At 55.9% G+C, this 27,044-nt stretch overlaps 2 protein-coding genes across 4 annotated transcripts; one reads left to right on the top strand and one right to left on the bottom strand.

Moving 5' to 3' along the window:
• The first annotated feature begins 227 nt into the window (after window positions 1-227).
• NLRP6 (NLR family pyrin domain containing 6) lies at window positions 228-9,494 on the top strand. Of its 2 annotated transcripts, none has more exons than XM_084264171.1 (11): window positions 228-247; window positions 1,552-1,910; window positions 2,156-2,194; window positions 2,284-4,015; window positions 4,465-4,554; window positions 4,881-5,054; window positions 6,095-6,265; window positions 6,479-6,649; window positions 7,173-7,343; window positions 7,944-8,114; window positions 8,936-9,494. In XM_084264171.1, exons 2-11 carry the CDS (start codon window positions 1,592-1,594, stop codon window positions 9,024-9,026), a joined length of 3,129 nt encoding a protein of 1,042 aa, XP_084120297.1. In that variant the 5' UTR covers window positions 228-247; window positions 1,552-1,591; the 3' UTR covers window positions 9,027-9,494. The 2 variants fall into 2 exon arrangements, with proteins under 2 accessions (XP_084120297.1, XP_084120296.1); XM_084264170.1 differs by lacking the exon at window positions 228-247 and adding an exon at window positions 679-831.
• Window positions 9,495-12,237: 2,743 nt separating this feature from the next.
• Window positions 12,238-22,231, bottom strand: LOC311191583 (inner centromere protein-like). 2 transcript variants are annotated; one of them, XM_084263805.1, is made up of 15 exons: window positions 22,053-22,231; window positions 21,500-21,533; window positions 20,766-20,865; window positions 19,991-20,081; window positions 18,891-19,026; window positions 18,679-18,813; window positions 17,583-17,692; window positions 17,167-17,278; window positions 15,878-15,988; window positions 15,431-15,561; window positions 15,142-15,220; window positions 14,116-14,223; window positions 13,936-14,040; window positions 13,031-13,187; window positions 12,238-12,563 (listed from the first exon to the last, which is right to left on the bottom strand). In XM_084263805.1, exons 1-15 carry the CDS (start codon window positions 22,055-22,057, stop codon window positions 12,358-12,360), a joined length of 1,620 nt encoding a protein of 539 aa, XP_084119931.1. In that variant the 5' UTR covers window positions 22,058-22,231; the 3' UTR covers window positions 12,238-12,357. The 2 variants fall into 2 exon arrangements, with proteins under 2 accessions (XP_084119931.1, XP_084119932.1); XM_084263806.1 differs by lacking the exons at window positions 19,991-20,081; window positions 20,766-20,865; window positions 21,500-21,533; window positions 22,053-22,231 and adding an exon at window positions 19,121-19,313.
• Between the last annotated feature and the right edge of the window lie 4,813 nt (window positions 22,232-27,044).

The following is a 27,044-nucleotide window of genomic DNA, read 5'->3' as shown; positions in this document are numbered from 1 at the left end:
ATGCTGCCTTGGACATGGGACACCAGAGCCAACGTTGAGCTCCGTGGCAGGGTGAATTTCAAGGAGATGTGGCCAAAGCCACCCGCTGTACCCCCAGCCTAGCCCAGCCTCGGACATTTTAGGTCACTGGTATGTCCCAAGCTGAGCAGGACTTGATGGCAGCTGAGCTGATGCAGCCGGGTGCCGGCGTGAACTTCCTCTGTGACGTGAGAAAGAAGATGACACTAAGAAGAACAGATAAGAAAAGGTGACAAAAAGTGTAGAGATGTGCATTGTGAAAATTGACCTGGGAGGGAAGTGAAACTGCTTGCGCAGGAAACGGCAAGTGCATTTGCATGTCACCGGATTAGTCCTGTGCAGTTGATTATAAAGTCCCCACCTTCCCACACAGCACTGTGTTGACAGGCACAGTGGCACCACATCAGGGACACAGGTACCCCTGTGAAGTGCTGCTCCGCGGGAAGGGACCCTGCTCTGCCTGGGAGGTATGGTGGTGCTGGGGAGGCTGCGGCTGTGCTGATGAGGTACAGCTGTGCTGGTGTGGGATAGCAGCACTGGTGAGGGTCTGGGTGTCTGGGTGGGATATGGCTGTGCTGGTGAGGGTATGGCTGTGCTGGTGAGGGTATGGCTGTGCTGGTGAGGGTATGGCTTTACTGGTGAAAACAGGCTGCCCGGAGAGGTTGAGGAATCTCCATCTCTGAGGACATTCAAATTCTGTGGTCCTGGGTGCTGTCCTGTGCAGTCTGCTGGAGGTGATCCTGCTCTGGCAGGGGTTGGACTGGTTGTCTCCAAAGGTCCCTGCCAACCCTGACTGTTCAGTGATTCTGTGAGGTATGAATGTGCTGGTCAGGTAAGGCTATCCCAGTGAACATAGCCGGGGGGATATGGTTGTACTGGGGGGATATGGTTGTACCAGGGAGATATGGCTGTGCTGGTGGTATATGGCTGTCCTGGGGCGGGATATGGCTGTGCCCATGTGATATAGCTGTGCTAGGGGGATATTTCTGTGCCTGTGGGATATGGCTGTCCCGAGGGATATGGCTGTCCCGGGGACATATAGCTGTGCCAGGAGGATATGGTTGTGCCAGAGGGATACGGCTGTCCTGGGGGGATATGGTGGCTGTGCCTGTGGGATATGGCTGTGCTGGGGGGTATGGATCTCCCAGGGGGGGTATGGCTTTCCCAGGGGGATATGGCTGTGCTGGTGGGGACGTTTCTCTCCTGGTAGGCCACAGTTCTCCTGGAGGGACCAAGCTCTTCCAGAGAGGACACTGCTAATGTGGTGGGACATGGCTGTAGCGAGTCTTGGGTGGTAAGCGCCTGGCCCCCTCCCCTTGTGCTCCTGTCAGATGGTTTGCTGGGGGAAGCAGGCAGGGGTACAGCAGGCAGCCCCCATGGCCCCCAGGCAGCACAGCAGGGAGGATGAGGCTGGGGGCTGGGGGGGCTTCATCTATCCCGGGACAGAGGCAGCACGAATGGGAGGAGGCTGGGCTAAGGGCCCAGGGAGGGTCCCTGACGGATGGTTCCCTCAAACCTTGTCCCCCATCACAGGCACGGGGCTGTGTGTTAGCCGGGTGTTGGGGGTCTCACCATGGGGGCCTGTGGCAGCCGGCACAGTGCCCTGAGAGGAGAGACCCCCCATGGCACTGCCGGGGATCTGCTGCTCCGCACCCTGGAAGATCTCTCCGAGGTGGATTTTAAAAGGTTCCGGGATATGCTGTCACACGGAGACCTGGGGAACCGGAGACGCATTCCCTGGATGCGGCTGGAGAAGGCCGACCCGCTGGATACAAAGAACCTCATGATGGATTTCTACGGTCCAGAGGATGCCCTGGACATGGCGACAGCTGTCCTGGAGCGTATCCATGTCCGCAACGTCGCCAACCTGCTCCGGGAAAGCAGAGTGAAAGGTGGGAAGGCCGGGTGGCTCCCCAGTGAGTGTCTCATCTGGTGGGGTCCTGGGCATCGTGTCCTGGGGACTGTGTCTGCCACGGCTTGGGTGTGGGGCTGGGGGGATGCTACAGATAGGGAGGTGGGGTGGGAGTCCCCGTGGCAGGGTGAGGGGTAGGCTCTTCCAGGGAGGATGAGATGGAGGAGGATGTGGGGATGTCAGGGCCTCAGCAATGCTGCCTGCTGACACCCCTTTCTCTTACAGCCCTGGGCTCTGCTCCTCTGCTGGGTTCAGCGCCACCAGGTAGGTGCTGGTGGGATGAAGAGTGAGGGGGTCCACTGATGCTCACCCTGCGATCTGCAGACATGTGAGGTGGCCTCCCACCCTTCCAGATTACCAGAGGAGCTACAAAAAAGCCATCTGCCAGGCGTACAGCCAGATAAAAGACCAGAACACCCGGGTGGGCGATAGCGTGAGCCTGAACACCAGGTATTCAAAGCTGGTGATTGTCAACAAGCACCTTGACGAGGATGAACGGGAGCACAAGATCATGGCCATGGGACAGACACACGTGGAGGTCATGAAGGAGCAAGCCAACTCCTCCATCACTGTCAGGGATCTCTTCAAGCCCAGCCCTGATGGCTGGATCCCCAAGGTGGTTGTGCTCCTGGGAGCTGCGGGTGTGGGCAAGACCATGACGGCCATGAAGGTCATGGTGGACTGGGCGTCCGATGTGCTGTTCGCGGAGTTTGACTACGTCTTCTACATCCACTGCCGGGAGGGCAACCTCCTCACCAGCCAGGCCAGCATGGCTGACCTCATCACACAGTGCTGCCCTGGGAGCTCTCCGCCACTCATCCAGATGCTGGGGCAGCCGGAGAAGCTCCTGTTTGTGGTCGACGGCTTCGACGAGCTCCGTTTTTCCTTTGACTGTCCCCAGGATGAGCTGTGCTCCCAGCCCTGGGAGAAGAGGCCGGTGGAAATCATCCTGAGCAGCCTCTTCCGCAGGAGGCTGCTGCCTGAGAGCTCCCTGCTCATCACCACGAGGCCGGCCGCCCTCCAGAAGCTGGGCAGCTGCCTGAAGTGCGAGCGCTACGCGGAAATCCTGGGGTTCTCAGAGACAGGGAGGAAGGAGTACTTCTACAGGTTTTTCGAAAGCATGGAGCAGGCAGCTGCTGCCTTCCAGTTCACCAGAGCTAACGAGACTCTCTTCTCCATGTGCCTGGTACCCATCATGTGCTGGATTGTCTGCACCGTCTTGAAGCAGCAGCTCAGCCGCAGAAGGGGTCTCACCCAAAGCCCAAAGACGACGACGGGGATCTACATCCTCTACCTCTCCGCCCTGCTCCGGTCTTTAAGCAGCCAGCTGAAGCAAGGCATGCCCAGTGTGCTCAGGAGGCTGTGCTGCTTGGCAGCAGAAGGTGTCTGGAAGCAGAAGGTCCTCTTTGAGGAGAAGGAAGTACAGAAGTACACCCTGCACCAGCAAGAAGCCCTCCCACTCCTCCTCAACGAGCACCTCTTCCAGAGGGACATTTCCTGTGTCAGCACCTACAGCTTCATCCACCTCAGCTTCCAGGAGTTTTTTGCTGCGCTCTTCTACCTGCTGAAAGATGAAGGGGAGGCATGGGACCCCCCTGACAGTCCCACCAGGGATGTGAAGGAGCTGCTGGAGAGCTACGACAACTCCAGGAACTATTTCACGCTAACAGTGCGGTTCCTCTTTGGGCTATTAAACAAGGAGCACAGGAGGGAGCTGGAGGAGGAGATGGGGTGTGGAATCACGTCCGGGATCATGCAGGAATTACTGGTTTGGCTGCAAAACAGGCAGAAAACAGCCCTAGCTCTTCTGTTGCGGGAGACAGCTGTGATCCGCGAGCTGGAGGTCTGCCACTGCTTGTATGAGCTCCAGGACGAGCAGTTTGTGGCCACTGCCCTGGATCCTTTCACGGGGCTGTGCCTACGAGGGCTCAACCTTAACCGCTTCGATCAGATGGTCCTTTCCTTCAGCGTGAAGAACTTCTCCAAGCTGGAGTCGCTTGATCTGGGGCACTGCTGCTTTTTGTGGGACAACCCCGAGGACCGTGAGGGCCTGCAGAAGGCCAAGTGTCTGTGCTGGTGCATAAGGTCCGCAAAGCAGTGAATCCCTTAGCGGGGGGGGACCCAAAGAGGAGCCCGCAGCAGGGCTGGTTCTCCCACCACGATGGGCATGTTGGCAAGGGGTACAGGTGGGACCCAAGGATGCAGCCGGTGGCCAAGAAGCGAGGTAGACAAGGACATGGATAGGGATAGGGATAGGAACAGGGACTGGGATGAGGACAGGGATGGGGAACACGGATAGGAATAGGGGTAGAGATAGGGGTAAGGATGGGGATGGGGATGGGGATAGGGATAGGGATAGGAAGGAGTGTGATAGGGATAGGGATGTGAATAGGATAAGAGTAGGAATAGATTTAGGATAGATAGAATAGATTAGGATAGGAATAGATTAGCAGTAAGAATAGGGACAGGAACAGAAACAGAAATAGGAGTAGCAATTGCAATAGCAACAGGATGTCTCTCTCCTTTGTTTTCAGGGAACAACAGCAAGGGGAGGGGAAGCAGTCACCCATCCACCAGCTTTGTGAAGCCTTGGAAAAGTCAGGCTGTAAACTAAAGAGTTTAAGGTAGGCTGCTCCCCTCTGCCAGGCAGAACGGGACACCAAGCCAAGCCTGGGGACAAGAGTGCCCAGGGCTCTGCACAGAGCCATTGAGAGCCCACTGCTGTGGGGACCATGGGCACTGGCTTGGTGGGTGCCAGCCTGGCCACGTTCCTCACTGCCTGGTGAGGGTGATGACGTGTCGCCGTGGCTCGCTACGTGGTGTGACGGGGACCAGCCCTGTTTGTGAGCATCACTGGCAGTGGCTGTCTCAGCAAGGGCTTGGCCGGTGACTCCACGCAGCCGGGCAGCTGTGCTGAGCCCTGTGGCTCCTCTCCACTCCTCTCTCACAGGTTTGAACAGTGCCAGCTCACTGTTGCCTGCTGCGGGGCCCTGGCCCCTGTCCTCAGCGTAAACCCCACCCTGACGGAGCTGGACCTGGGTGGGAACGAAGACCTGCGGGACGGTGGCGTGAAGCTGCTCTGCCAGGGGCTGAGGCGTGGCCAATGCCAACTGCAGACGCTGCGGTAAAGGGATGCCACCGGCTCGGGGAGGCTGCAGGGATGCTGGTCCCGGAGTGCCTGGGAGAGGGAAGGGAAAAGGCTCTTTGGCTGACGCTGCTGTCGCTGATGACAGTGTGAGGCGTTGCAGACCTGCTTGTCATGGCAGCCTGAACCTTATTATTGCCTTTTCCATCAAGTTAATTTAGTTCCACATCTTCAAATGAATGAGCTTCTGCTAAGATGCTGTAGTTAAGTAGGAGATTTTCCAGCACTTTCAGTGCCGAGGCCAGACAGAGAAGCAGGAGGAGAGGTCTGTGCTGTGGTCCCTGCTGTCTGTGGGTGTCCCTGGCACCCTGGGCACATTCTCCCTGGGATCTCACCCTGGAACTGTAGGTGGTTTTGGGTCCCTGTGTTCCCAAGCAGGACAGGGCTGGCCACGCACATACAGGAATGTGGAACTGAGGGAGCAGGTTCACCCTGTGGGCCATTCCTGGGAAGGGGATGAAGTGTCATTTAGTGGTGCCAGCCATTTCCCCTCTGTTGCTTTGGTGGTGTTTACATTTCCCTGGTAGGCATTCAGCCAGAAGAATGGGACCTGAAAGACAGTCCCTGAAATTCCAAAAGCAAGGTGGGGTAATCGCACCCAATCAAGCGATATTACTTGTTTGACCCCAGAGCTTTACTCCCTGGTCTCTTCACCTTGTTGTTCTCACCCTCTGGCACAGTGGGATCACCGGGCTGGCTGTTAGCATTTTTCCCCTTGGGGTTTGAGGATTTGGGGTGCATTTTACACTTTGGAGTGTGTTGGGGCTGCTCCCAGCATCGCTGCACCCAGGGATGCCAAACAAGGAAACTCGGCAGCAGACACTGGTGAACACACTGGCTTTGGGAGAGGGGTGGGGAGGGGGCATGGAGACACTCCCCCCTCTTTTGCAAGGCAGCGTTCCCCCTGAGCCACTGCAGGAGCCACCTGGCAACGCCAGCCAGGTCTCCTCCAGCTGGTGTGACGGGAAGGAGCGCGACAGCGCAGTGGGCAGGCAGCCTCACCACCATCTCTCCGGCAGGTTGGGCTCCTGCAGCATCACAGCCGCTGGCTGCAAGGACCTGGGCGCTGTGCTGGGTGCCATGCCCAGCCTGCTGGTGCTGAACCTGGGTGACAATCCACTGGAGGACGGCGGCGTGCGGGAGCTGTGCGGAGCACTGGCGGGGTCTGGCAGCCAGCTGGAGCAGCTCTGGTATGGGAAAGCGGGGCGCTGGCAGGTCCGGCTTTCCCCCCAGTCTGTTGGGTATGATTGTGGCCAGTGTGCAGGATGCTGTTCCGCCTTGAGCTGCACTGCCTGAACAGCCTGACCACATCCAGGGCTGAAAACAGCTGTGGACACTGTTCTGGGAGCCGGGGCAGCCAGGGCATTGAGCCCGGCTTAGCCACCTCTCTGATCCCCACACAGGCTGTGGGGGTGCCGTCTGACCGACAAGAGCTGCAAGGATCTCGCCAGGGTGCTTCCTGCCACTCCCAGCCTGACAGAGCTGCATCTGGGGAACAACAAGCTGAGGGACAGAGGCGTGCGGCTGCTGAGCCAGGGCCTGCGGGATCCTGCCTGCCGTCTGCAGACGCTGGGGTGAGGGGCTGGTGGGGAGCATTGCTGGGGGGGACACCGAAGGCACTGGGGTGCTGAGTGGCACCTTTGCTTGGATAGTGCTGGAGCCAGAGAGCGAAGATGGGTGCTGCAGCCCATAGCTCTGGCCACTGTTTTACCACCAGCAGCGATGCTGAGACAAAGGGAACGGGCTGCCGTGCCCCCAGACAGGAGACGTGTTGCTGCCAGGGCCGGTGGCCGCTTGTGGGTCCTGAAGCACCTGAGAAACCCCTCGCCACTGCCAGTGCTGTGGGGGCTGTGGGTGCTGCCTGTACCTGTGGGGAGGGGGCATGGACTACAGGACTCAGGGAAAACACCTATGGAATTCAGGAGGGAATACAGGAGCGAGGTGTCTGAGAAAATGGGGGTGGTTCCCAGGGTTCACATGTCCTCCTCCCCATCACCCCTGTGGCAGACCCGAATCCAGAGTGGGTGGGGGCTGTGGGTGTTGGTGCCCGCGGAGCGGCCATGACAACGCTGCTCTCCCCGCCTGCCCCCTGCACAGGCTGTGCCAGTGCCAGCTGACAGAGGCGAGCTGCAAGGATCTCGCCGCGGTGCTCCCCACGAGCCCCAGCCTGACAGAGCTGCATCTGGGGGGCAACAAGCTGGGGGATGGAGGCGTGCAGCTGCTGAGCCGGGGCCTGCAGGATCCCGCCTGCCGGCTGCAGACACTGAGGTGAGGGGCTGGGGGAGGATCCAGGGTTGGGGGGCATTCTGCAGGGACCTTCTGCTGCTCACCCGTGCTGTCCCGGTGAGTGTCCCCATGGCCATCCCTCTCCAGGGCAGTTGGGGCGCCTTCCCGAGGGCTTCTGTAGCCAGGGTCTAACAGCTTAGAGATAGAAGGCTCCGGATTTGTTAGCGAGACGCAACTGATTGTCTGCCCAAGGCAAGATAACAGGATTCAGAGCTGTCCCTGCTCACTGCCGTGGCTGCAACCGTCCCTGTGCCCAGCACGTTTCGGTTGGACTCAGGCGTTCACCTTCAGGGAGCATCCCAGTTGTACTTGGTGGCTGAGACACAGTTGCGGGGATTCCAGATGAGAGGAAGCCCAGTTCCATCAGTGCCCATCTGAAGGGATGTTTTCCCATCCTGGGGAGACTATACACAGAGTCAGGGTCCTCAGGAGAAGCCTGGAGCAAGTCTCTGGAATGAGTGGCCCTGAAGCTGCTTTTGGGCATCTGGAGGACCTGGGCATGGGCATAGGCAGCACGGGTGAGTTTCTGGCCATGACAGACTGTGCATGAAGCATCTGATTGTCTCCTTTCTCCAAACGCAGCCTGTGGACATGCCAACTCACTGGCTCCTGCTGCGAGGACCTCTGTGCCGTGCTCAGTGCCAGCCAGAGCCTGGGACATCTGGACCTGACCGACAATGACTTGGAAGATGCCAGTGTGCAGCTGCTGTGTGAGACACTCAGGCAGCGCCCCTGCTTCTTACAGAGGCTGTGGTAAGGGACTTTGGGATTCTCCAGGCATCATCCTGGCTACAGGGCTCCTGTCCTTGTGGGCACCAGCGCAGACTGAGCACGGCCTGAGTCACCTCACACCGCAGCTCCCAGCCTTCCTGGCCAGATGGGACAGTGGTGGGGGGTGGGAGAGAATTTTCCATGAAGCTGCAGTCACTCCAGCTGCCCACTTCCCAAGGTGCCGGGCTGCTTGAGCTGCAAAGTGCTGCAATGGTGCCCAGAGCTCATGCAGCCTCCTGCCAGCCAGCAGGCAGCTGCCCTGCCATCCCCTGCAGCTCTACCAGCTGCTCACGTCTGGAGTCAGTGGAATTAGACCCACTGCAGTTGGTGACGTCTGGGGACATGCTGCTGATGCGCACATCGGAGAGGGGACATGTTTCAGCCCCAAAGCCAGGTGGCAGGGGTGATGGTGGCTCCGTGTGAGGCACCTTCTGCATCCTGAGGCTGGCAGTGCCCGCGCTGTCCAGCGCGGCAAAGGGGCTGCCCTGAGCCAGCCAAGCGAGTGCTGGGACGGTGGTGCTGGGCTCTGGCTGCCCAGATGGGACCATGCTGGGGGCTCTGTGCCTTGGGGCAGCTGCGGCTCTCCGGACGGGAGGGGTCCATGCACCAGCCCCGGCCTCAGTCTGCCCCACGCTCTCAGCTTGCTGGGGCAGAACCAGCCAGGGCACAGGCCAAACTCCAGAACTGCCCCCCTGGCCCCCTGATGCAGGCTGCTCTCTGGACATTTTGGGTTTTGGCTGTGCAATGTCACGTCTGATAGTCAGTAGCTTAGTGGGTTTAACCTCTTTCCTTCTCTCCAAAAGGCTGAAGAAGTCTGGGTTAAATGAAGAGACAGTACAGAAGCTGGATGCTCTGAAAGATGTAAAACCTGCCCTGCACATTGGATACATCTGACCAGCAGCACTCCCCCAGCAGCTCCCGATGGATCTCATACTCCAGAGACGAGGGGTCTGGGAGACCTTAGTGACCAAAGTACCTTCCAACTGGCATGGCCAGGTTCTGGGTGACCCCCTGAAAATTCCTGCCTGGAGCTGACACCTTCCTGTGTTACTGGTCCAGATTGGAGCATTCCCAGGGTCCTGGGAGGGTGGGCAGGACCGGAGTGGAGGTGATGGATCAGGCTGAGCCTTCAGCGTTTGGTCGTGGGTGCTGGCAACGCACTTTGGCTGCAGAGGTTTATCCTCACAACCCTGTGGTTCGTTCACTGTGATTTGTATGTTGATGTGATGAGGGTTTCTGTACTTCTGCCTGGTCCCGTGGTCTCCAAGGTCTTCTCCCTCTCCTTTTTGGTCACGTACTACTGTGAAGAGTCCTTGTGTTATATCCATGTTAAATAAAGATCCCCTCCCAGAAACCTTGGAATGCCGTGACACTTCCATGGGCTCCTGCGCCAGGAGCAATGCCCAGGACCAATGCAGGGTCACCCCCCCCCCCAGGGATGCTGCCCAGGACCCCTCAGGGTCTGCACACCTTGCAGAGATGCCGCCCAGAACTTCCCAGGCTCCGTGCACCCTCAGGGATGCTGCCCAGAACTCCCCAGAAATGCTGCCCAGGAACCCCCAGAGTCCCCACACCTCCAGGAATGCTGCCCAATACCCCCCAGGCTTCGTGCACCCCCAGAAATGCTGCCCAGGCCCACAGTTGGTTTCTCTCCCATCACTAGAAGCATCACTATGGAGCCAAGCAGGGAGCTGGATTAACGAAGCACAAGGCCATTTAAACTTCCCAGTTGCTCTGAGGACCGGTACAACTCTCGCCACAGGTAAGAGCAACGCTGCTTTTCCTCTCCCATGACCCTGTTCTGGCTCTCAGGCCCAGTCTGGAGCTCCAGTCCAGAGAGGCAGGGGCACCAGTACACACCCCAAAGCAGGGGGGACGAAAGCACCCAGGACCCTTCACAGTCCAGTGGGGCTCCTCCAGCACCTCAGCCCAGCCCGTTTCCCACCCTCCAAAACTGCCTCATGGCTTTTGCTGACTACCTGCCCGGGCTGGAGAGGCTCTGAAAGTGGCTGAAGTGCTGGCAGGTCCCCTCCTGGGAGCTTCCTGATTGACAAGCTTGCAGCATGAGGGCTGCTGCTTGCCCCAGCCCAGGGCTGAACCAAACCCCGCTCAGCCCTGAGCATGACGCTGACTGATGGCTCCCTTCCCTCCTGCCAGCAAACCTTCACCCCCCCCGGCAGCTGGGCACCTCTGGCCAACTCCTGCTGAGAGCCTGACCCCACGGCTCCATCCTCTGCCCGGGTCAGGAAACCATCTCCTCCCTGGTGGGGCCTAAGGAGGTAATTTGAGGATTGTGGAGAGGGACAGGAGCCAGCTGGCAGGAGCAGCCAGTCTTTGTGCCCAGGGCCTGAGGCAGCCATGGGAAATGGGCAGAACAAGAGCATACCCGGGCAGCTGCAGAGGTTAAACAAGCCCAGAGATGCCACAGGCCGCTGAAAGCACCCCAGAAAGCTGTTAGTGAGAGAGGTGAGCCTAGGAGAGCTTGGAGGAACAGGGAAAACCCCTCTGGGGGGATGCCAAGTGATGCTAAGAGAGGCCCAGAGGACCTGGGAAGCTGAGGTGGATCCAAGAGATGCAGAGGGCTGAACAAGGGCTCCCGAGGGAGCAAGGGGAACCTGGGAAACAGAGGCCAAAAACCTGACCCATCCAAGACAAGGTGAGGGAGTTGTGACTTCGGTGCAACTCAGCTGTGCAGCAGCTGGAAGGATGGGGTACAGCTGGGGTGGGAGCAGCAGAGAGCAGGAGGGGTGGAAATGTGCCAAGAGGAGAGAGGCTGCAAGACCCAAGGGACACTGAAATCCTGGCAGGACCCCAGAGATCTCAAGAGACACTGAGAGAACCCCAGAGAGCCCTGCAGGACCCAGCCTGAAGAGCAAGAGCCACTGAGAGCCCCACAGATGTCCAGTAGGACCATGAGGGAACCAGAGACAGACAGAAAAGCTGGGGGGGGGGGGTGTGTGTGTGTGTGGGGTGTGTGCCCAGGGGCAATACAGCAGCAGGATGGAGCTCCTGGAGAGCAGCTCTAAGCAGCTGGAGCTGGAAGGAGCTCTGCTTGCACCCGCTGAGCTGCTCTATGCCTCTGCAAAACTCACCTGCTGCCTCTGCCTCCACTAGAAGCTCTAAGAGACTGCAAAACACTTCCACCAAGACAGTTGCAAACTCTCCCAAGCTACTCAAACCACACCAAGCTCATGATAAAGCTCCCCAAAACCTCTCTGACCAGCTTAGGGCCAGACACCCCATTGCCCTCTCACCTCCAATGGGGGGAGAAGCACTCAGCTGTGGTCATGGTTGTGCTGAAGAGGGAACTGAAGAAAGAGGAAGGAAAGGTTATTATGGCAAGTGGGGGATGTGGCTGCATCTCTGGGACTTTCCCTTTTCATCTGAGAATCTTCCTCACAGCTCCTGGCAGCAGGGGGGAGCCTGCCCAAGGACCCCCAGCATGCTGCAGCAGGGTGGCAGGGGCAGCTGGCCCAGGCATCCCTGCAGAGCCTCAGACCCCTCTGCAGCCATCCCAAACTGCTGGGGCTGCAAGGTGCTACCACAAATAGCCCCGGAGCATGAGGCTGCACTCAGAAGGTGAGGCAAACAGCCCAACTCAAACCCTGCCACTGCTTCCACTTCCCAAACCACAGAATCCACATCAATCCAGCTCCTGCCCATGCACAACCTTAGGCTAAAGGCTTCTAGGACTGAGCCCAGGCTCCAGTTTTCCATTAGAAAAGAAACAAACAGTGACAAGACCTTGAGATGCTGCTTAAACTGTCCAAGGAGATTTTTCTCTAGCTGCAAGAGAAAAATTCTGGCTTCAGTGTGCCAAAGGGGCACAAGAACTTTCAGAGAACAGCACTGGTAAAGCATTAATCAGGACTCAGGAGGTTACAAAAACCTTATGCCCCTGGGGTGCTTAAGAAACTTGTTCTTCCCTACAGGCATTGCACAGCTTCCCAGTGCAAGAGAGATTCTGCAAGCAGTGAGGGGGAAAATAGGCAATGGTACAACATCCCATCTTCCAATATCTGCATTTCCACTTGCAGAAACCACAGTTGGTGGTTGCACATCAGCTACAGAGACGCATCATCCCACCACAGTTAGGAGAGGATAGTCAAAGAGGAACAAATTTTATTCAATATTTTATTAAAGAAAAGCTTAAAATTGTAAATCTGCTGCATACTACAAAAACAAACCGACATACCAGACTGCCCTGAGTCAGTTCCTCATGGCCTCAGCTTTTGAAGTTGTAAGAGGGGCTGCAGGGAGATTTGGTCCCAGGTGGGGAATGCCAAACCGCTGAGCTCGTGCGCTTGAAGTAGCGAGGCTTGCTCTTGCCAAAAATGTCCTCCAGCTTTGGGCTCAGAATCAGCCCAAAGAGCTGGTCAGTGTTCACTGGGTGATGGTATTGGTGTAAAATAGCCTGATTGAGTGGTGACCCTACAGGAACAAGTAGAGCAGAGAGGTAGACTTGTTACAGAGTTTTCAGTGCCCAGCTTTAGGTGCCCTGTTCCCTGTGGGACAGTTACTCCCATTCCACACCCAGAAGCTGGAACTTGCTGAGTGAGGTGTTACGAGGGCTCCTGCGTGTTGCCAAGCTTTGAGCCCTGCTCCCAGCCCCACTCCCAGTGCCAGCAGTGCCTGTTCAAAGTCACTCAGCATCCCAGGCACCCTCAACACCTTGGTGTCCCACAGGCCTTGGCAGGCCACACACACACAGGACGGGACTGTCTGGTTGTCCATCAGCACCCCCAGTTCTTTCCACACCTCTGAGGTCTCTGGTTTAACATCAGCACACACAAGAGCAGCACCAGCACTGCTGAAGTCTCACTCTGCACTGAGCAAGTTTGGGAAGCTCCAGCTTCCCAGGAAAGAAGAGAGGAAGCAGAACCAAACTCAGCACTTACCATCGGCCCAGGCAGGGATGGGCTTCCGAGGATCATTCTCATCATCGGTGGAGTCATCACTGTTCAGATCCAGTCCATAGTTATTTTCATTTGCCTTGAGGGATGTGGATTCCATCACACCCTTGGGGGGCTCCAAGCAGGACATGGAGATGGATTTCTGGAACCAGAGACAGCAGGAAGGGAGCAGGAAGCTGAGCTTCCAGCTTGCCCGGCCACACAGCCCTACCCTTGGCAGCACCTCCAAGCTCTGGCACCAGCAGGATGAAGAAGCTGTGTTGATGCACGTGCCTCTGCTCAAACACTGACACCATGCTCAACAACATGGTAACTACTTAAAGCCCTTTCCCCCCTCCTGCAAGAAGCAGGAAAGCCTCAGGACACACAGCACACCCCTAAGCACTCTGCTCTGGCTCACACAGCCCCGACCCTTTCACATTTTATGGCTTTCATAACCCAGAGCACTGATGCCAGTCACCACATGCAGAAGAGGAGTAGGGAGAAGGGGAGGAGGGATCCCCAGCACAGGCAGGGATCTGCACCTGAGCAGCCTTTTCTCCACCCCCCAGTTATCATCTCTGGCTCCAATGGGCCTCAGGGTAGCCCACAGTCAGAGTGGGTTCTGCAGAGGGCTGAGCTGACCCTCCCAGCCTGCTGCCATCCATCCTGTTGCCACTTCCAGCACTTTTCCCAAGAGAAAACACTTGTTTCTCCTTCAGGCTCCCACCATGCTCTCAGGACAGGTACCCCCCACCCACTGCACAGTCCCGGCAGCCTGCGCTCGAGGATTTTGTTTCCTGCTCTGGCTCTGATGGAGAATAAACCCGCAGGCTGGCTCCAAACCACAGGAGCCAGTAGGACACCACAGACCCATTTCCTTTAAGGGCTGTACTGGAAGCAGAACTCACCTTCATGGTTTTGCTCAGCCACATACCAGAGACCACAGTCAACACTTCGGGTTGCCCAGTTTTCTCCTCTTCTCTCCGCTGTGGCTCCCGCAGACCATCTTCTTCCTGCCAAGGCACCAGAATTAAGAGACTCCTGTCTCTGCTCAGACCAAGAACAAGGTCTCCAGAGCCCACACTCACCTTTACTGCTTTGAGCCCGGCATTAGAAGCTGCAGCAATGGATTCTGGTTGCTTGGCTTTCTTCTCCTGCCCAGGCTGCTGGTGCAGTAGTTTCCGGCTCTCTTCTTCCTAATGAAGAGAAGAAATTTCCGCTCATTAAACCCTGTTTCAATCCAGGAGTTTACTCCTCCTGTACCACTCAGCAGGGAAGAGCTAACAGGAAGCTAAGAGCTGCAGGCACCCTGAATTACATCCATCTTCTCTCTCATCTGCAGGATCATTGCCGGGGCTCCCTCCAGCCCAGGTGCTGGCACCATAGGAAGAATTTAGACCTTCATTAAAATTACATAGCACAAATAGGTGTTTGAATGTCATGGGCGCGGTGAGCGAGAGCAGTCGGAGCAAATGCAGGAGAAGGAATTTATCCTTAAGAGGAATAGCACTGGGGGGGTGGGGTGTGTGTGTGATTTCTTTTACTAATGAAGCAGGCAGAAGAGGGATGTTAATACAAAGAGGGTAGAACGAAAAGAAAATGGTGGTATTTTGTGACCAAGTCTTGACTTAAGCCACAACAGTCTCTGTGTAAGGGCATAGGAAGGTACATGAAGCCATATGATACACAAAGTTTATGGGGCTCACTATCTCCAAAAGCAATGGGTGAATGCAGTAGGGGGAAAACAATCTCTCACTCACTGCCCTGTTCACGTAAGTATCAGTGAATGCCATTTGGAGGCGTCCTTCAAGTGCCTCTGCACGTCATCGGCCTCGTGACGTGGCTGAGAAGGCTTACTGGTACCAAGGGCACAGCCAACCCAAACTTCACCCAGACTCATCTCATCCTTGCACAAAGCCTGGCTCCTCACAGCAGGGCGTTTGGCTCGTCACCTGTGTCACTGCATTTGTTCCCCTGAACAACGCAGCAGCGAGTGCCAGAGCCTCAGGGCCAGCACTCAGAAGACAAGTCTGATCTCAGAGCGAGTCCGCGGCATCCTCTGCCTCCCTAGTTTACAGTGGAGAAGATGTTCCCAGACGACTCTGGCTCCCCACCTTCACGTTTTTCCCGGTAAACACTGCTGATTCCAGCTGTGGTTGGAGGCCCTTCTCCTTCCCTCGCTGTTTGTGGTCCCTGGGGGGAAAAAAAAAACAAACCCACAGCATAGTTTAGGGGAAAGCGTGTCTGCCCTGCTTTGAGCATTCTTACAGCCTCCCACTTTGCCACCCAAACCTTTAGGGCAGCCTGTTGCTCTCACATCTCCCAGTTCCAGCAATCCCCTTTTCACAGCTCCACCACACCTGCTCCCGAGCCCCCTTCCCTGGGAGGGAGGCAAATAAGTACCTCCCCTTCGCTTGTTCCAACTGCTGCTGCTCCACAAGATTTTTCAGTTCCAAGACTTTCTTTCCTTTTTCTTTCACTTCCAACTGTCTCTTTCTCTGCAGAGGTTCTTGCTGCTCAAATTCATCTTCCTCCTGAAGAGGAACAAAGAAAACCATTGTAAGCCTCCAGCAAGCTAAGGCAGGAGGAGAGGAAGCAAATGCTTTGAGACAACCCGTGCTAGCTGTTTCTCATTCCTGCCTTCTGCAGCCTGCCTGCCAGCTGTGTGGTCTCTCCCTCCTGTCCCCACAGTACCATGGTGTTCAAACCCAACAGCAACTCTCTAGACAGAAGCCTTGTGGCACAGACCCTAAATTCAGGATCTCCCACTCCCCTGGACAGACCAGTGCCCAGTTTCCCAGTTACCCCCTTCCTTTCCTGCACATGGGAAAGACGTAGAGCTGCTCTTACCGCCCTCAGCGCTTTCTGCTTCCGTGCATCGGCTTCCCCGTGCTTCTTGGACAGCTTTCCCCGGCTCCGCTCCTCTGCGGCTTTCTCGTCCCGCACTTGCAAGAGGCGCCCCTGAGAAAGGCACACACATCACCCTGCTGCCCCAAGGGCACCTTATCCGGAGGGAGGATGAGGATGGCTTCTGATACCCCATGTCCTAACTAGACCGAGGACTCAACACCCAGCAAGCGGCTTGGCGAGCACCAGCCTCACACAGCAAGTCCGCTGTTCACCACAGGCCACGTGAAGAGACACCCATCACTTGGAGCAATGGGAGAAGGGAGCAGAGACACCGCAACATGACCCCAGAACACACATCTCCATCCTGTAAGCGTTTCTCTGTGGAACAAGGGGCTCCAGTGCCCGGGCCCTGCTCTGCTGGCAGTGCTGCAGCATGCACAGGGATGTGAAAGCCAGCTGAGCCCTACAGGCATAGTTCCTTCACCCCCTGCTGCCTTGCCCAGGAGCAGCTCTGGTGTGTCCACAGCAGTGGACTAGCTGGGGCTGGGTGCATGCTTTTGGTCAAAACTCAGGTTTTGGGAAAAGCAGAACACATAGGAATTGTGCTCCTTTCAAAGGCTGATTTTTTCCAAAGCTTGCTTTAGTCCACCCCCAAAACAAGCCACCATCCCCCTGCAACAGGCAGCGGCCGGGAGGAAGCAGGCAGAGCATCCACAGAACCCGCATGGCTGTATGAGAACGGCACGGAGCCATCAATGGCCATCTGAGCACACTCTTCGTCTCCCACCCATCCTCAAGAGAGGGCCGGGCAAGGCTTTAAAGAGCCATCACAGCACAGATAGATACATGGCCCAGGCTGCTAGCCACACACATCCCTTGGCTGCTCAGTAGCTGCTCTTTCCCAGCAATCCTCTGCAACCCCCTGCAAGCACCACGGCTTCGCTGTCCGGGATGTTCTGTGTGAGCAGCTCACTTGGAGGGGACAGTAAGCTGAGTGCAGCTGTCTCCTCTGCAGGGCCTGCTCACAGGACAGTTGAGCACCATAAGAGTGGCAAGTCAGAATGGGAGGGTTCAGAACCACCACAGAGGTGTGGAGAACAAAAGCCTCCTCTTGTTAGAGAATGTCAGTGTCTGACGCAGCCTTACCCACCACTGGATTACTCACCATCAGCTGCGGTCCTGTGCTTGCACGCATCATGCTGGTGGCCTGTTCGCACCTGTGTGGTCTCACAGCTCACCAAGACAGCATCACAGTGCCAAGCAGCACAAAGCTCGGTCACGCTTCTTACCTTCTCATCACTCTGTAAAATCTTCTGCTCCATCCGCTTTTTCTTCTCTTCTTCCATTTGCTCCAGCCGCTCCTGAGTCTGCAGTGCCTTCCTCATGCGCTCTTCCCTCTTCCTGGGCAGCACGCAGGCAAGAAGGGGTTGTTAGCCTTGTCTGCTCAAGCAGAGAGGATGACCGGGAACGGGGACTTGCCACAGGGGAAAGCTTTGGCTGAGCTTAGCCTCAGCTCACTTCTGGACTAAGCTCAGACTTCAGCAGGAGCTTTGCACCAACTCAGTTGCTACCCCACGAGCCACAACAGCGGCAGGCAGGCAGCACCACTCGCAAAGGGCTCCATCCCCACAGGAGGCACAAGGCAGGGCACAGCAGTGCCATCTGCCTGGCAAGGAAGGAGCAGGAGGTGAGGGACACAACTCACTGCTTCATTTCTGCCTGCCGACGCATCTTTTCCTCCTCCACTTTCTTCCTCCTCTGCTCCTCAGCCTCCTGCTTCTTCCTGAGGCTTTCCAGCCTCTGCCGCTCCTTCTCCTGAAGGGAGAGGAGTTCAGACTACACCAACTACCATGATGGGAAGTGAATCGGAGGGAAGAGACAACACAGGCTTGGCAGTGATGCTTATCCAAGCAACAAGAGCAGAAGAGTTGTGGGAAGGGCTGGGGGGGAGATACCTCTGTCCTTCAGCTGTGGGACTAAGTTTGGGCAAGGAACTGCACGCTCCTGTGGCAGGCAACCACCCGTAGGAAATGCTTCATGCTGGGGACAGCGTTACCCACATCAGCAGCTGGGAGAATGGGGGAGAAGGGGCACAGTGCTTGGAGGCCAGAAGGTTTCCTAGCAGTTCCCAGCCCCAGCAGAACACACCAGCAAAGAGACCCCACCACCTCACCACTGGTGTGGCCACTTCATGTATTGGAAAAGAGCTGCTTGGATGCAGTGTGAGGGGAAGAGCTGAGAGTTATAATGTTCCAGCCCCTCCAAGTAAGGGTGTTGCTACTTACGACAAAATCTCCCTGTAGAGGAGAGACAGAGAAATGTTTAGGGGGTTTGGAAGTAACACTTGAACCCCCTTTCATGGCACCCGCACCCCATTCTGGGCTCCTCACCAGCATGCAGCAGGGAACCTGCTGCCTGACCCCATGCCAGGTGTGTCTTGAAGCCCTGCAGCTGTTACTGACACAAGGACAGAGTTCTGCTGCCAAGAAAAGCTTCCCACTGTCCTGTGGTTCAGCAGCCCTGGAACATGAAATGGGTCTGCTGGCCAGAGATGAAGCAGCTGAGGTTCCTCTGCATCCAAGGAAGAGGGTCAGTGGTAAAAACCCCCAGCCAGTACCAGTGTGCACGGACAGACTAGGCTGGGCAGCACCTCCAGTTTCCCTCCCCTACGGAGGCCAAAGCAGGATTCTGAGTTGCTATGAGGGCTTATGCCTTTCTAAGCAAATGGTCCCTCCAGTCACTGCCCCAAACTTGATCCCCTCCTCCAGCCCTGCGAGGGGAGGTGGGACAGGCTGACGCACCTTCAGATCAGGTCGGGTGGGAGTATTGCGTTTGATGAAGTTCTTCACAACACCCCTATGTCCTGTAGGCCCTGGGCTTGCGAGCAGCTGGTTTCGCTGCACAGCCTGTAGGAAGTTTTTCCATGGTCTAACCACCTAAGAGGAGAAAATGGAGGTAAGTCAGTAGCTGCCAGGGAAAGGGAGGCGAAGAAGGGCCATGGTATCCCCCTCACCTTGCTAGCTGGAGAGGAGGGTGGCGGCGTGCGGTTTGCTGAGTTCTTGTGCTTGTCATCTGAAGGCAGGTTGTGCCCTTTCGCCAGCTGCTGCCCATTCCACAGAGCACCCATAGCTTGTTTGCAGCTTCTTGTCCTGATGGCATTAGCAGGAGGGACATTAAGTGACCATTATGCTCCCCAGCCATGCCCAAAGCATTTCCTTGTGCTGCGTGCTTCTCTCTACTCACTGCCAGCAGAGGACATGGCTGCTGCTGAGCCCTGCCAGCCCTGGGGCACCATCCAGCCGTGAAGGAGGGTAGGGCAGCCCACACCAGCTTGCAGGGAAACACCCAAGCAGTACCTGGAGTGAGAAGCTGGGACAGGACAGCAACCACCCCTGTGTCTGCAACCAGTCGGTTTGGCTCGCCTCACCAGTGGCATTTCACATGCTTTGTAGAGACTGTGGGTGCTCAGATTTATCTGTGTCAGAGTGACTTCACTTACACCCCCTAATTCCAGGGCCGCGCAGGGGGGGGGATAGCATCACTGCACCATCAGGGTCCGATCCACCAGCAGCCCCAGGGAGGCTGCAGCTCTCTACCCATCATGTGGTGCTAAGCATCCTTGTAAGAACAGAGGTAGCTGTTGCTCCCTTTCCCAGACACTACCCGCAATAAATTCACACCGGCAAAACCAGGACAGGAGGCTGGGAGCAAAGCTAAAAGCAGTGACAGAGCAGCGAGATAAGCGGTGAGGAAACAAGCCAGGTATTCCAGACACCAGCACAAGATAAAAATAAGTAGATCAGTCACCTACTCGTGTTGCCTACTCTGGGACCACCCCTTTGTGAGCCAGAGTCACATCTACACTGCAAGTTAACTGTGCTAATCTTAGTCAACTTTGGTTTGTGCGTGAGCTCATGTGTCTGCTCCCCAAGCCAGACCCGGCTCCCAGACCCAAACAAGGCTCAGGTCCGGCCCAAGGAGATCTCAGAGCTCCACCTGAAGAGGGAAGGAAGGCAGGGAAACCAACACCCAAGGCTTTTGAACCAAATTGCTAAGACAGCCAGGCCCAAGACCTTCCAGAGCACATCCCTTCTCCTTGCAAATGTCTCATACCAGATGCACGAGGTATTTCCCTGGGCCTTGGCACAGTGGGGTTGCTCCTGGTTCTCGCTCTGGGGCTCGCTGCTCGGATTTACAGAGCTCCCTGTGAAGAAACCTGTAGTTAGCACCCCATACAAGGCTCCGGTTCTGTCTCTGGCTCACAGCCCCGTAGTATGTAAGCAAGCTGAGAAACCAGAAGCCTGGATGGCCACCTGGAGTATCAGTGTTGTATACTGCACTGTGAAGCATACTGCAGTACTCATCCTGTAGAGACCCTTCTCAACAGGCATGACCTGCCTCACCAAAAGGCCTCCAGGTACTCTTCCCACCCCTCCAGATACTTATCAGACCCAAACAGAAAGCCTGGCTCTCTCCACCTCTTTGGTTTCAGGCAGTGTCAGCAAACAGGACTGGTAAATCCTCAGATAACCGAACCCAGAGGGAAAGGGATATCAAGGTGCTTTAACAAGACATCACACTGCAGGGAAGATTCCAAAGTGAGGAGCCATTTCCTTCCAGTGTGCCCGCTTACTCACTGCACAGACCAAAGCTGGACAGGCCAGCATTAGTCTTGAGGCTTAGATGCATTTAGAAGATGACCTTGCTTATCTATTTTTCTCCCTCAGCTCTTAAGGAGATCAAAAGTCTCCCTGAAGTGTTACCACCTGGTCAGAGGCAGTTTTGTTTAGACCCAAGTCCCAGATTTTCCACGAAGCCTCATGCTGACTTCCTGGTCCTTGTGTCTTTGGGGCTTTATGCAAGAAGAGGGAGACCAACTCAAAGTTACCTTCCTTCTTCCCAGGCTGCTGTTCAGGAGGCAGCAACTGCTGTGCAGGAGGGCTGGCAGCTTGTGTGCTCTCACTTGCAATGAGGATGTCTTTGGGAGTCTGTAGGAAAGGAAACAAGCAGTCTCATAGTACAGCTGCTCCAAAAAACACAGCTACCATGGCCCTGCTGCCCTGAAAGAGCCTGTCACTTCCAAATGCCATCCAGCCTGCTCCCTCTCAGCTGGAACTGCACTGTACAGACACTGAGCAGCTCATTTCACTAACATGGAGTGAGGGGAGGGGTTTGTTTGTCCTGTTAGCACTGCAGGCTTACAACAACCTGTTCCAGCCAAGGAAAGCACGTTGGCTTGAGCCACCCTCCTGATTTTTGCAGCTCAAACCAGGCAGGCAGCAGAGCTGGGCTGAGAACACACTATTACCATGCACAGCCCATAGGCAAAAGCCTGCTGACTCCTGGGAACCTGGCCAAGCACCTCTAAAAGCTCCATCCTGAGGAGGTCTTAGCAGGGCAAAAATGATTCTTCCCCCCAGGAGCCAGAGAAAGAACCAGCTTTACTAGCTGCCCAAGCATTAGAAGGGCAGCATCTGCCTAACTGCCCTTTGCAGACCTTGAAGGGATGGGACAGAACAATCCCTTGGCCACATTTCCCACTTCCATGGGCAACACACAGTTGAAGTTATCAACTCAGGCAAAAAGATGTCCAGAGTCTGTATGTTGTTCCTCAGATCTCACCTTGGCACTTGGGGGATCCTGTTGCACTCCAGGTCTGTAAAAGAAGAACTATTTTAATTATTTCAACTCTACCAGCAACAAAAGTATGCTGGAGCCAGCATACAGGACCCCAGGGAAAGCACAGGGAAATCCAAGGACACCTAGGCTGCTCTGTTATGGGACCAACATCACGCAGATGAGCTTTGTTCCCTTCTGCAGAACTTCCAAGAAGCTCTTAAACAGAGTCTTGCCGCTGGCTCCGAGCACAGCTGACCGATCCCCAGCATCACCGGCCCTTTGGAGGCCGCTTACAGCCAGGAATCCCAGGATATAGTTCCAGGATTATATCCTCTCGGACCTTGCAGCAGGACCCACCTTGATGCAGCACTAAGCTCCCCGTGCTCTGAGTGCACTTCTGTAGAGGAAGGGCCACACTGAAGTGCCACCCAGCCCCGGATGACACCACCACCCATACAGGCTGTTACAAACATCTGTGACACAATCAGCAACCCGTGCTGCTTCCTCACGGGGCTGTGTGGTTTCTGCCTGCCTGCTTTTTATGTGGCAGCCTCACCTCATGCTGCTGGTCACATCTTCTTCCTCAGAGACCTCTGAGGAGCTCTGACCTGGAGAAGAAAGACACAAGCTAGCTCAGGGATTTCATTGCGAGGCTTCCTGAAGAGCCGAGGTCTCCGTGCAGGCTTTCCTCCCCGGGAACACGCCGATTGCTCATCTCAGCTTTTCCCCACCAGTACTTCCACCTCCCTCAAGTGTCACTGACAAACTGGTGTGGGCTGGGAAGGCAGAGATCTGAAGCAGCAGCTCCTCTGCCTGCAGACTGCTCCAGCTGCGCAAACACGCTCTCGTCTGTGTCAGTGACAGCATTTCCCAGTCAATCGACTTTGGCTTCTCCACAGTTCTATGCAGAGATCATGTGGATTTAGGCTGATTTCACCCCCCACCCCCCTCCCTCCCCGTAACAGCACTTCGCTGAAGTGTTCTAACAAATGCCTGGAGACTGCGTGACTCAAAGCTGACAGAACTAAATACCAAAGGCCTCAGTGCATTATTAGAAGCCAACCTGACTTCAGATGCAACAACATGAGGAAGCCCAAATAGCAAAGCCTTCCCAGGAGCAGTGGGAACAGAGGGGGTGAGGAGTGCGGCGCTGCCGGGAACAGCACGGATTTCTGAACCTTGCTCCCTCCATGACTGTGCTATATTTGGTTTTCAGTTCATCCACTCACCCAAAGAGCACTTAAGTTCCCCTGAAGATTTTAGCTAAATCCAGTTCCTATAGATCTTTGAGAGAGTTGGCAGAAGACACAGAAATTAAAGCCCCTCCCCAGGGAATGCATCAGCCTCTTCTGAGAGGCCACATGGCACGTGTGGCTAGAACCAGATCGCAGTTTCCCTTTCCCTCTTCCCTACACCAGCAAACCTCTGATCCCCGTGCCAAACCTCAGCAGACGCTTCCTTCACCTGCTGTAGCAAGACATGGCCCAAGGCTCAGTCTGACAGCAGATGAGGACCTGAAGATTGCACCTCAAGGAGACTATGAGGAGCCAGAACCAGAGTTAACAGGTGCGAGCAGCTCCAGAGCTGCTTACCCCTCACACCAAAGCAGAGAAGCTGGTTTAGCCAAATGAAAGCACTCAACAACTGAGAGAAACTTACAGCTCACACTGCTGGAAGCCGAGGATGATTCTCGTGCTGCTGCCTTCTTTGACGTGGCCCTGCTGAGAGACCTCCGGATCACGCTCCCTCTTTTACTGGCCAGTGTATATTTTTTTGCCAGGGAAGCCCTGCGGCTCTTGTGGGGGCCACCAACAATGCTGCGGCGCCCAGAGCAACGGCGCGTTTTGGGTTGCGCTGCATTTGTCGTGCTGTCAGAGTCCTGGAGGAGCACCTTTCCCAGGCCTTGAGCAGACCAGTCTTGGAGCGCGTCACGATCTCCATCTCTAGCAGCCTCAGGAGTGGAGCTGCTCACTTTTGTCTTGGGGCTCTCCTCCCTGTCCCCAGCTGTCAGGCCACCAGGCAGCACGGTGACAGAAGAGCCGTCCTGCAGGTCAACACCCGCATCCCCCTTCGGCAACAGCTGCCCCGTACCAGCCTCGCAGGCTGCGTCGCCACTACCAGCATCCCAACCGTCCATCTCTGGCACAGGACCTTCTGCCAGCTGTGTCCCAGCCAGCACTGGGAGCTCGGTTTTAGCAGCACCCGCTGCAGAGCAGGGCACAGACACCTCTTGTCCCTGACGGCTCGGGTGCGGGGCTTGCTCTCTGCTGAGGCGCCGCTGGGAACTTGCCTTGGAAGACACCAGCCTGACGCTGCTTCTCCTTCTGGACAACCTTAAATAAAACCAATTTAAAATGAAGGGATGAATGAGTCTCCTGCTCCCAAATGACTTACTGGGCAGGGAAATAAATAAATAAAGAGGCAGACAAGAAGTTTTCTCCTTCCCCCATTCCCCTGCACAGCCCATCCCTTATCACTGGTGAAATGCAGGAGCTGAACCCTCCCAGATGCGCTCTGGCCGATTTATCTGGAACAACTTAGGAATCACTGCTGGCTGCAGGCTGGTTTTGCTGCACAATGCCACTTACACCTAGGCAGGAAAGCAGGGCACATACCCTCACGGCAGCTGTCCCAGCTGACTCACAACCATACGCCCATGTCATATGGACACAAACTGTTTGCCCTGCACGATGGTAGCCCACAGCCCCAGGTGGAGCTGACACCAGGGGACAGCAAAGTCACGCCGATACAACCAACGCCGCTCTGCACTGAGCAGAGCGCAGGCATCCACCGCGGGGAGGGGTGTGGGATCACAGGCATCGCCGGCTCCCAGCACCAACCCCAGGAAGTCTCTGCTGAGAGCAGCTACGAAATCCCGATAGAAAGAAAATGCTCTGCTGCTCCCTGGCAGGCTGCTCCGTGTAAGACACACCACGAGCAGCCCCAGCTCTAAGCATGGAGCTTGTGAACCGGCTGGGAAACACAGTAATACCACCAAAGGCACGGTACCTGACAGCACAATGCTGAGGAAGGCAACAAAAAAAATACTTGTACAGTAGGGACTCACAAGTTCTTTGGGCTACTGTTATTTAAGAGGGGGGGAAAAAAAGTAGTTCTCAGGCACGGTAACCACCTCAAGCTCTTGCTGCTTCACTGAAACCCCAAGAGACTGCACAGAGCCTCGAGGAACCGGCAGCGAAATCCTCTTCGCTCCATCAGGTAACTTGCCACAGGAGGATGAAGCCCAGCACTTGAGCAGCAAGGCACAGAGGTCAGGCAGGCAAATCCCAAAACTGAAGGACAACTTTGGTCGCCCAGAGAAAGGCAAATTGACCCAGAGGTAGCCAGGTGAAGGAGGGAGGTTGGAGACAAATATGGAGTGGGGAGCTAACATGGAAGCACACAGCAGCTGGAAAAGGCAGCTAAGAAAACACACCATGGTCTAAGAACATGGTTCTACAGCCACTGGTGCTGGAGCAGGAGCAAACAGAGGACGTCCTGCTGCCAGAGAGCTAGGCTGACACTCTCTGGCCTCTTAATTTTCAACCACTAGCAAGAGAAGGGACTTTTCTCTAGAATTAACAAGGGTCTATTAACTAGGAAGTGTGTAACTAACAGCACACTGAGAAACATTTGAAAACACACCCTAGAAAAAAGGGAGTGAGGGAAACAACCATGGCCTGACAGTGCAGGATGGAGCACAAGGTGCTCAACAGCAGCATGAGCTTCCTGTTGATGAATAATCATCCGCCTGGGCAGTTTTCTGCATCAGCCAGTCTTTCTCAGAAAGAAGTTTAAATGAGGAAAAACACACTCAAGCCTTGCCTTCAGGGGAGCAATCCAGCTGCTACCTGAGAACTAACTGGATGTCTGAAGAGCTCCCCCCGCTTAAATCGGCAACATTTTCTTCTCCTGCCCTCCTTCACCACACACATGTGAACTTCCCATGCTCCCTTACTATTCTTGCTGTTCTCTCCATCCTCCATGTCTGGTTTCTGGCAGTCACTTAGTTCTAACTCTTCCTGCCCGGCTCCTGTGGGCTTTTCACTGTGGTTATCAAAGTTTAAGCGCCTCAACGCACCACCAGTGCACTGTGGCACACCCAGTGACAAGGTTATTTTAACAGCCCCACCAACAACCACAGGACAAGAGCAGGTACCAAGCAGTGGCACAGAGGAAGTTAATCAGCACCACAGCCATCCCTGACCACATGTGCAATTACATCACACCCTATGCCATCCCACCTGGGCATCCGTCTGCAGGTGACTGTGCTCTACTCCAGGCTAGTTTTAAAATTCTCAAGTATGCAATCCCTCACTTAGAAATTCACCCCAGTTTCACCACTAATCCCTCTGAGCCTTTCTGCTCTCCAGTTCAAAAGACGACCATCAACATGCTGGTTCTGTTGCTTGTCTCAGACACCAGCACAAAGGTTTAGGGACTGAACACCACTAGCACCCTCGAGTCAAAAAACCGTGCTGAAACAAAACCAAACTGAATGGAAAACAAATCCAAACAGACAAGGAAATAAGATCATTTATTGTTGCTTCTAACCAGAAAGAAAAAAAAAAAGTGAAGGAAGCCAGCCACTTCTATCTTGCACTGTCACCAGAATCAAAACACTGGTCAATCTTGACACAGTCTCAGGGATTAGATGGCAGTTTCATGTTTTTGTGTACATGGAAACAGTTACTATTTTGTTTCAGCCTTGAATGGCCTGCAGAGCCAGAGCAAACTGACTCACCTACCTCCTCCTGTTTGGCTCCTTGTTTTCATCTCTCAGGCAGGAAGACTGCCTTTTCTTGGGACGTCTCCTCTGCGATGGCGTCTTGGGCATTAGTTTGGGTTCAGCCCCAAAGCTGCTGTAGGGCAGACAAAGGCAAAAAACCCAAGAGGTTCCCTCCCCACACTGCCTAAGGCAACACCAGCCGCAATAAAGGGCCACTCATCCAGAGCTGGCTGAGAAACAAGCTGGGGAGATGCACCAGCGAGCTCAGCAGTGAAAGCTGAGGCCTGCTAGGCCTTATCCCGGTGCTGGCCCAGCCACCGGCCAGCTCCGGGTGGGGGGAGCGAGGGCGGGGAGGCGCCCCGCGGGTAGTCCCTACCTATCCAGCATCCTCATGCCCTGCTCCTCAGCCTCCCGCAGCCAGGCCAAGTGCTTGTGCTCGGCGTCGTGGAGGAAGCGGGAGAGCCTCTGCCCGCACACCTCCAACAGCCGCCTGGGACCGTCAGCCTCCGCCATGGCTCTGCCTGGAACACAGACAGGAGAGGCAAAGGCTGGCCGGCGCCCGGGGACGCACGGCCGGGCCCGCTTCGCGCCTCGGAGGGGGCGGGAGAGCAGGTCGGCCCTCGACGCTGCACCCTGGGGACGCCCTGGCCCGCCCTGCGCCCCCTCTCCACCCCCACCCCGCCACACCAGGCCACGGAACCTCGACCGACTGCGCCACCGCCCGGCCAGCGCGCCCGCAGCGCCCCAGGACAGCCCGTACCCCCACCAATCACAGCGCGCTCCACCCCCCCGCCCAAGACAGGGCCTTCTACCGGCCGC

The sequence above is a fragment of the Gallinula chloropus genome (assembly GCF_964237585.1).
Source record: "Gallinula chloropus genome assembly, chromosome: 4".
Classification (NCBI taxonomy): Eukaryota; Metazoa; Chordata; class Aves; order Gruiformes; family Rallidae; genus Gallinula; species Gallinula chloropus.
This window is presented reverse-complemented; position numbering and strand designations above follow the sequence as displayed.

Coding starts and splice junctions, on each gene's coding strand:
- NLRP6 (XM_084264171.1), top strand. CDS start 1,592: ATGGGGGCCTGTGGCAGCCGGCACAGTGCCCTGAGAGGAGAGACCCCC. Junction 6,266..6,478: donor AGCCAGCTGGAGCAGCTCTG/GTATGGGAAAGC, acceptor ATCCCCACACAG/GCTGTGGGGGTGCCGTCTGA. Junction 6,650..7,172: donor TGCCGTCTGCAGACGCTGGG/GTGAGGGGCTGG, acceptor CCCCCTGCACAG/GCTGTGCCAGTGCCAGCTGA.
- LOC311191583 (XM_084263805.1), bottom strand. Junction 17,693..18,678: donor CCACCCGACCTGATCTGAAG/GTGCGTCAGCCT, acceptor CTCTCCCTTCAG/GAGAAGGAGCGGCAGAGGCT. Junction 14,224..15,141: donor TTACCGGGAAAAACGTGAAG/GTGGGGAGCCAG, acceptor TCTCTTCATTAG/GAAGAAGAGAGCCGGAAACT.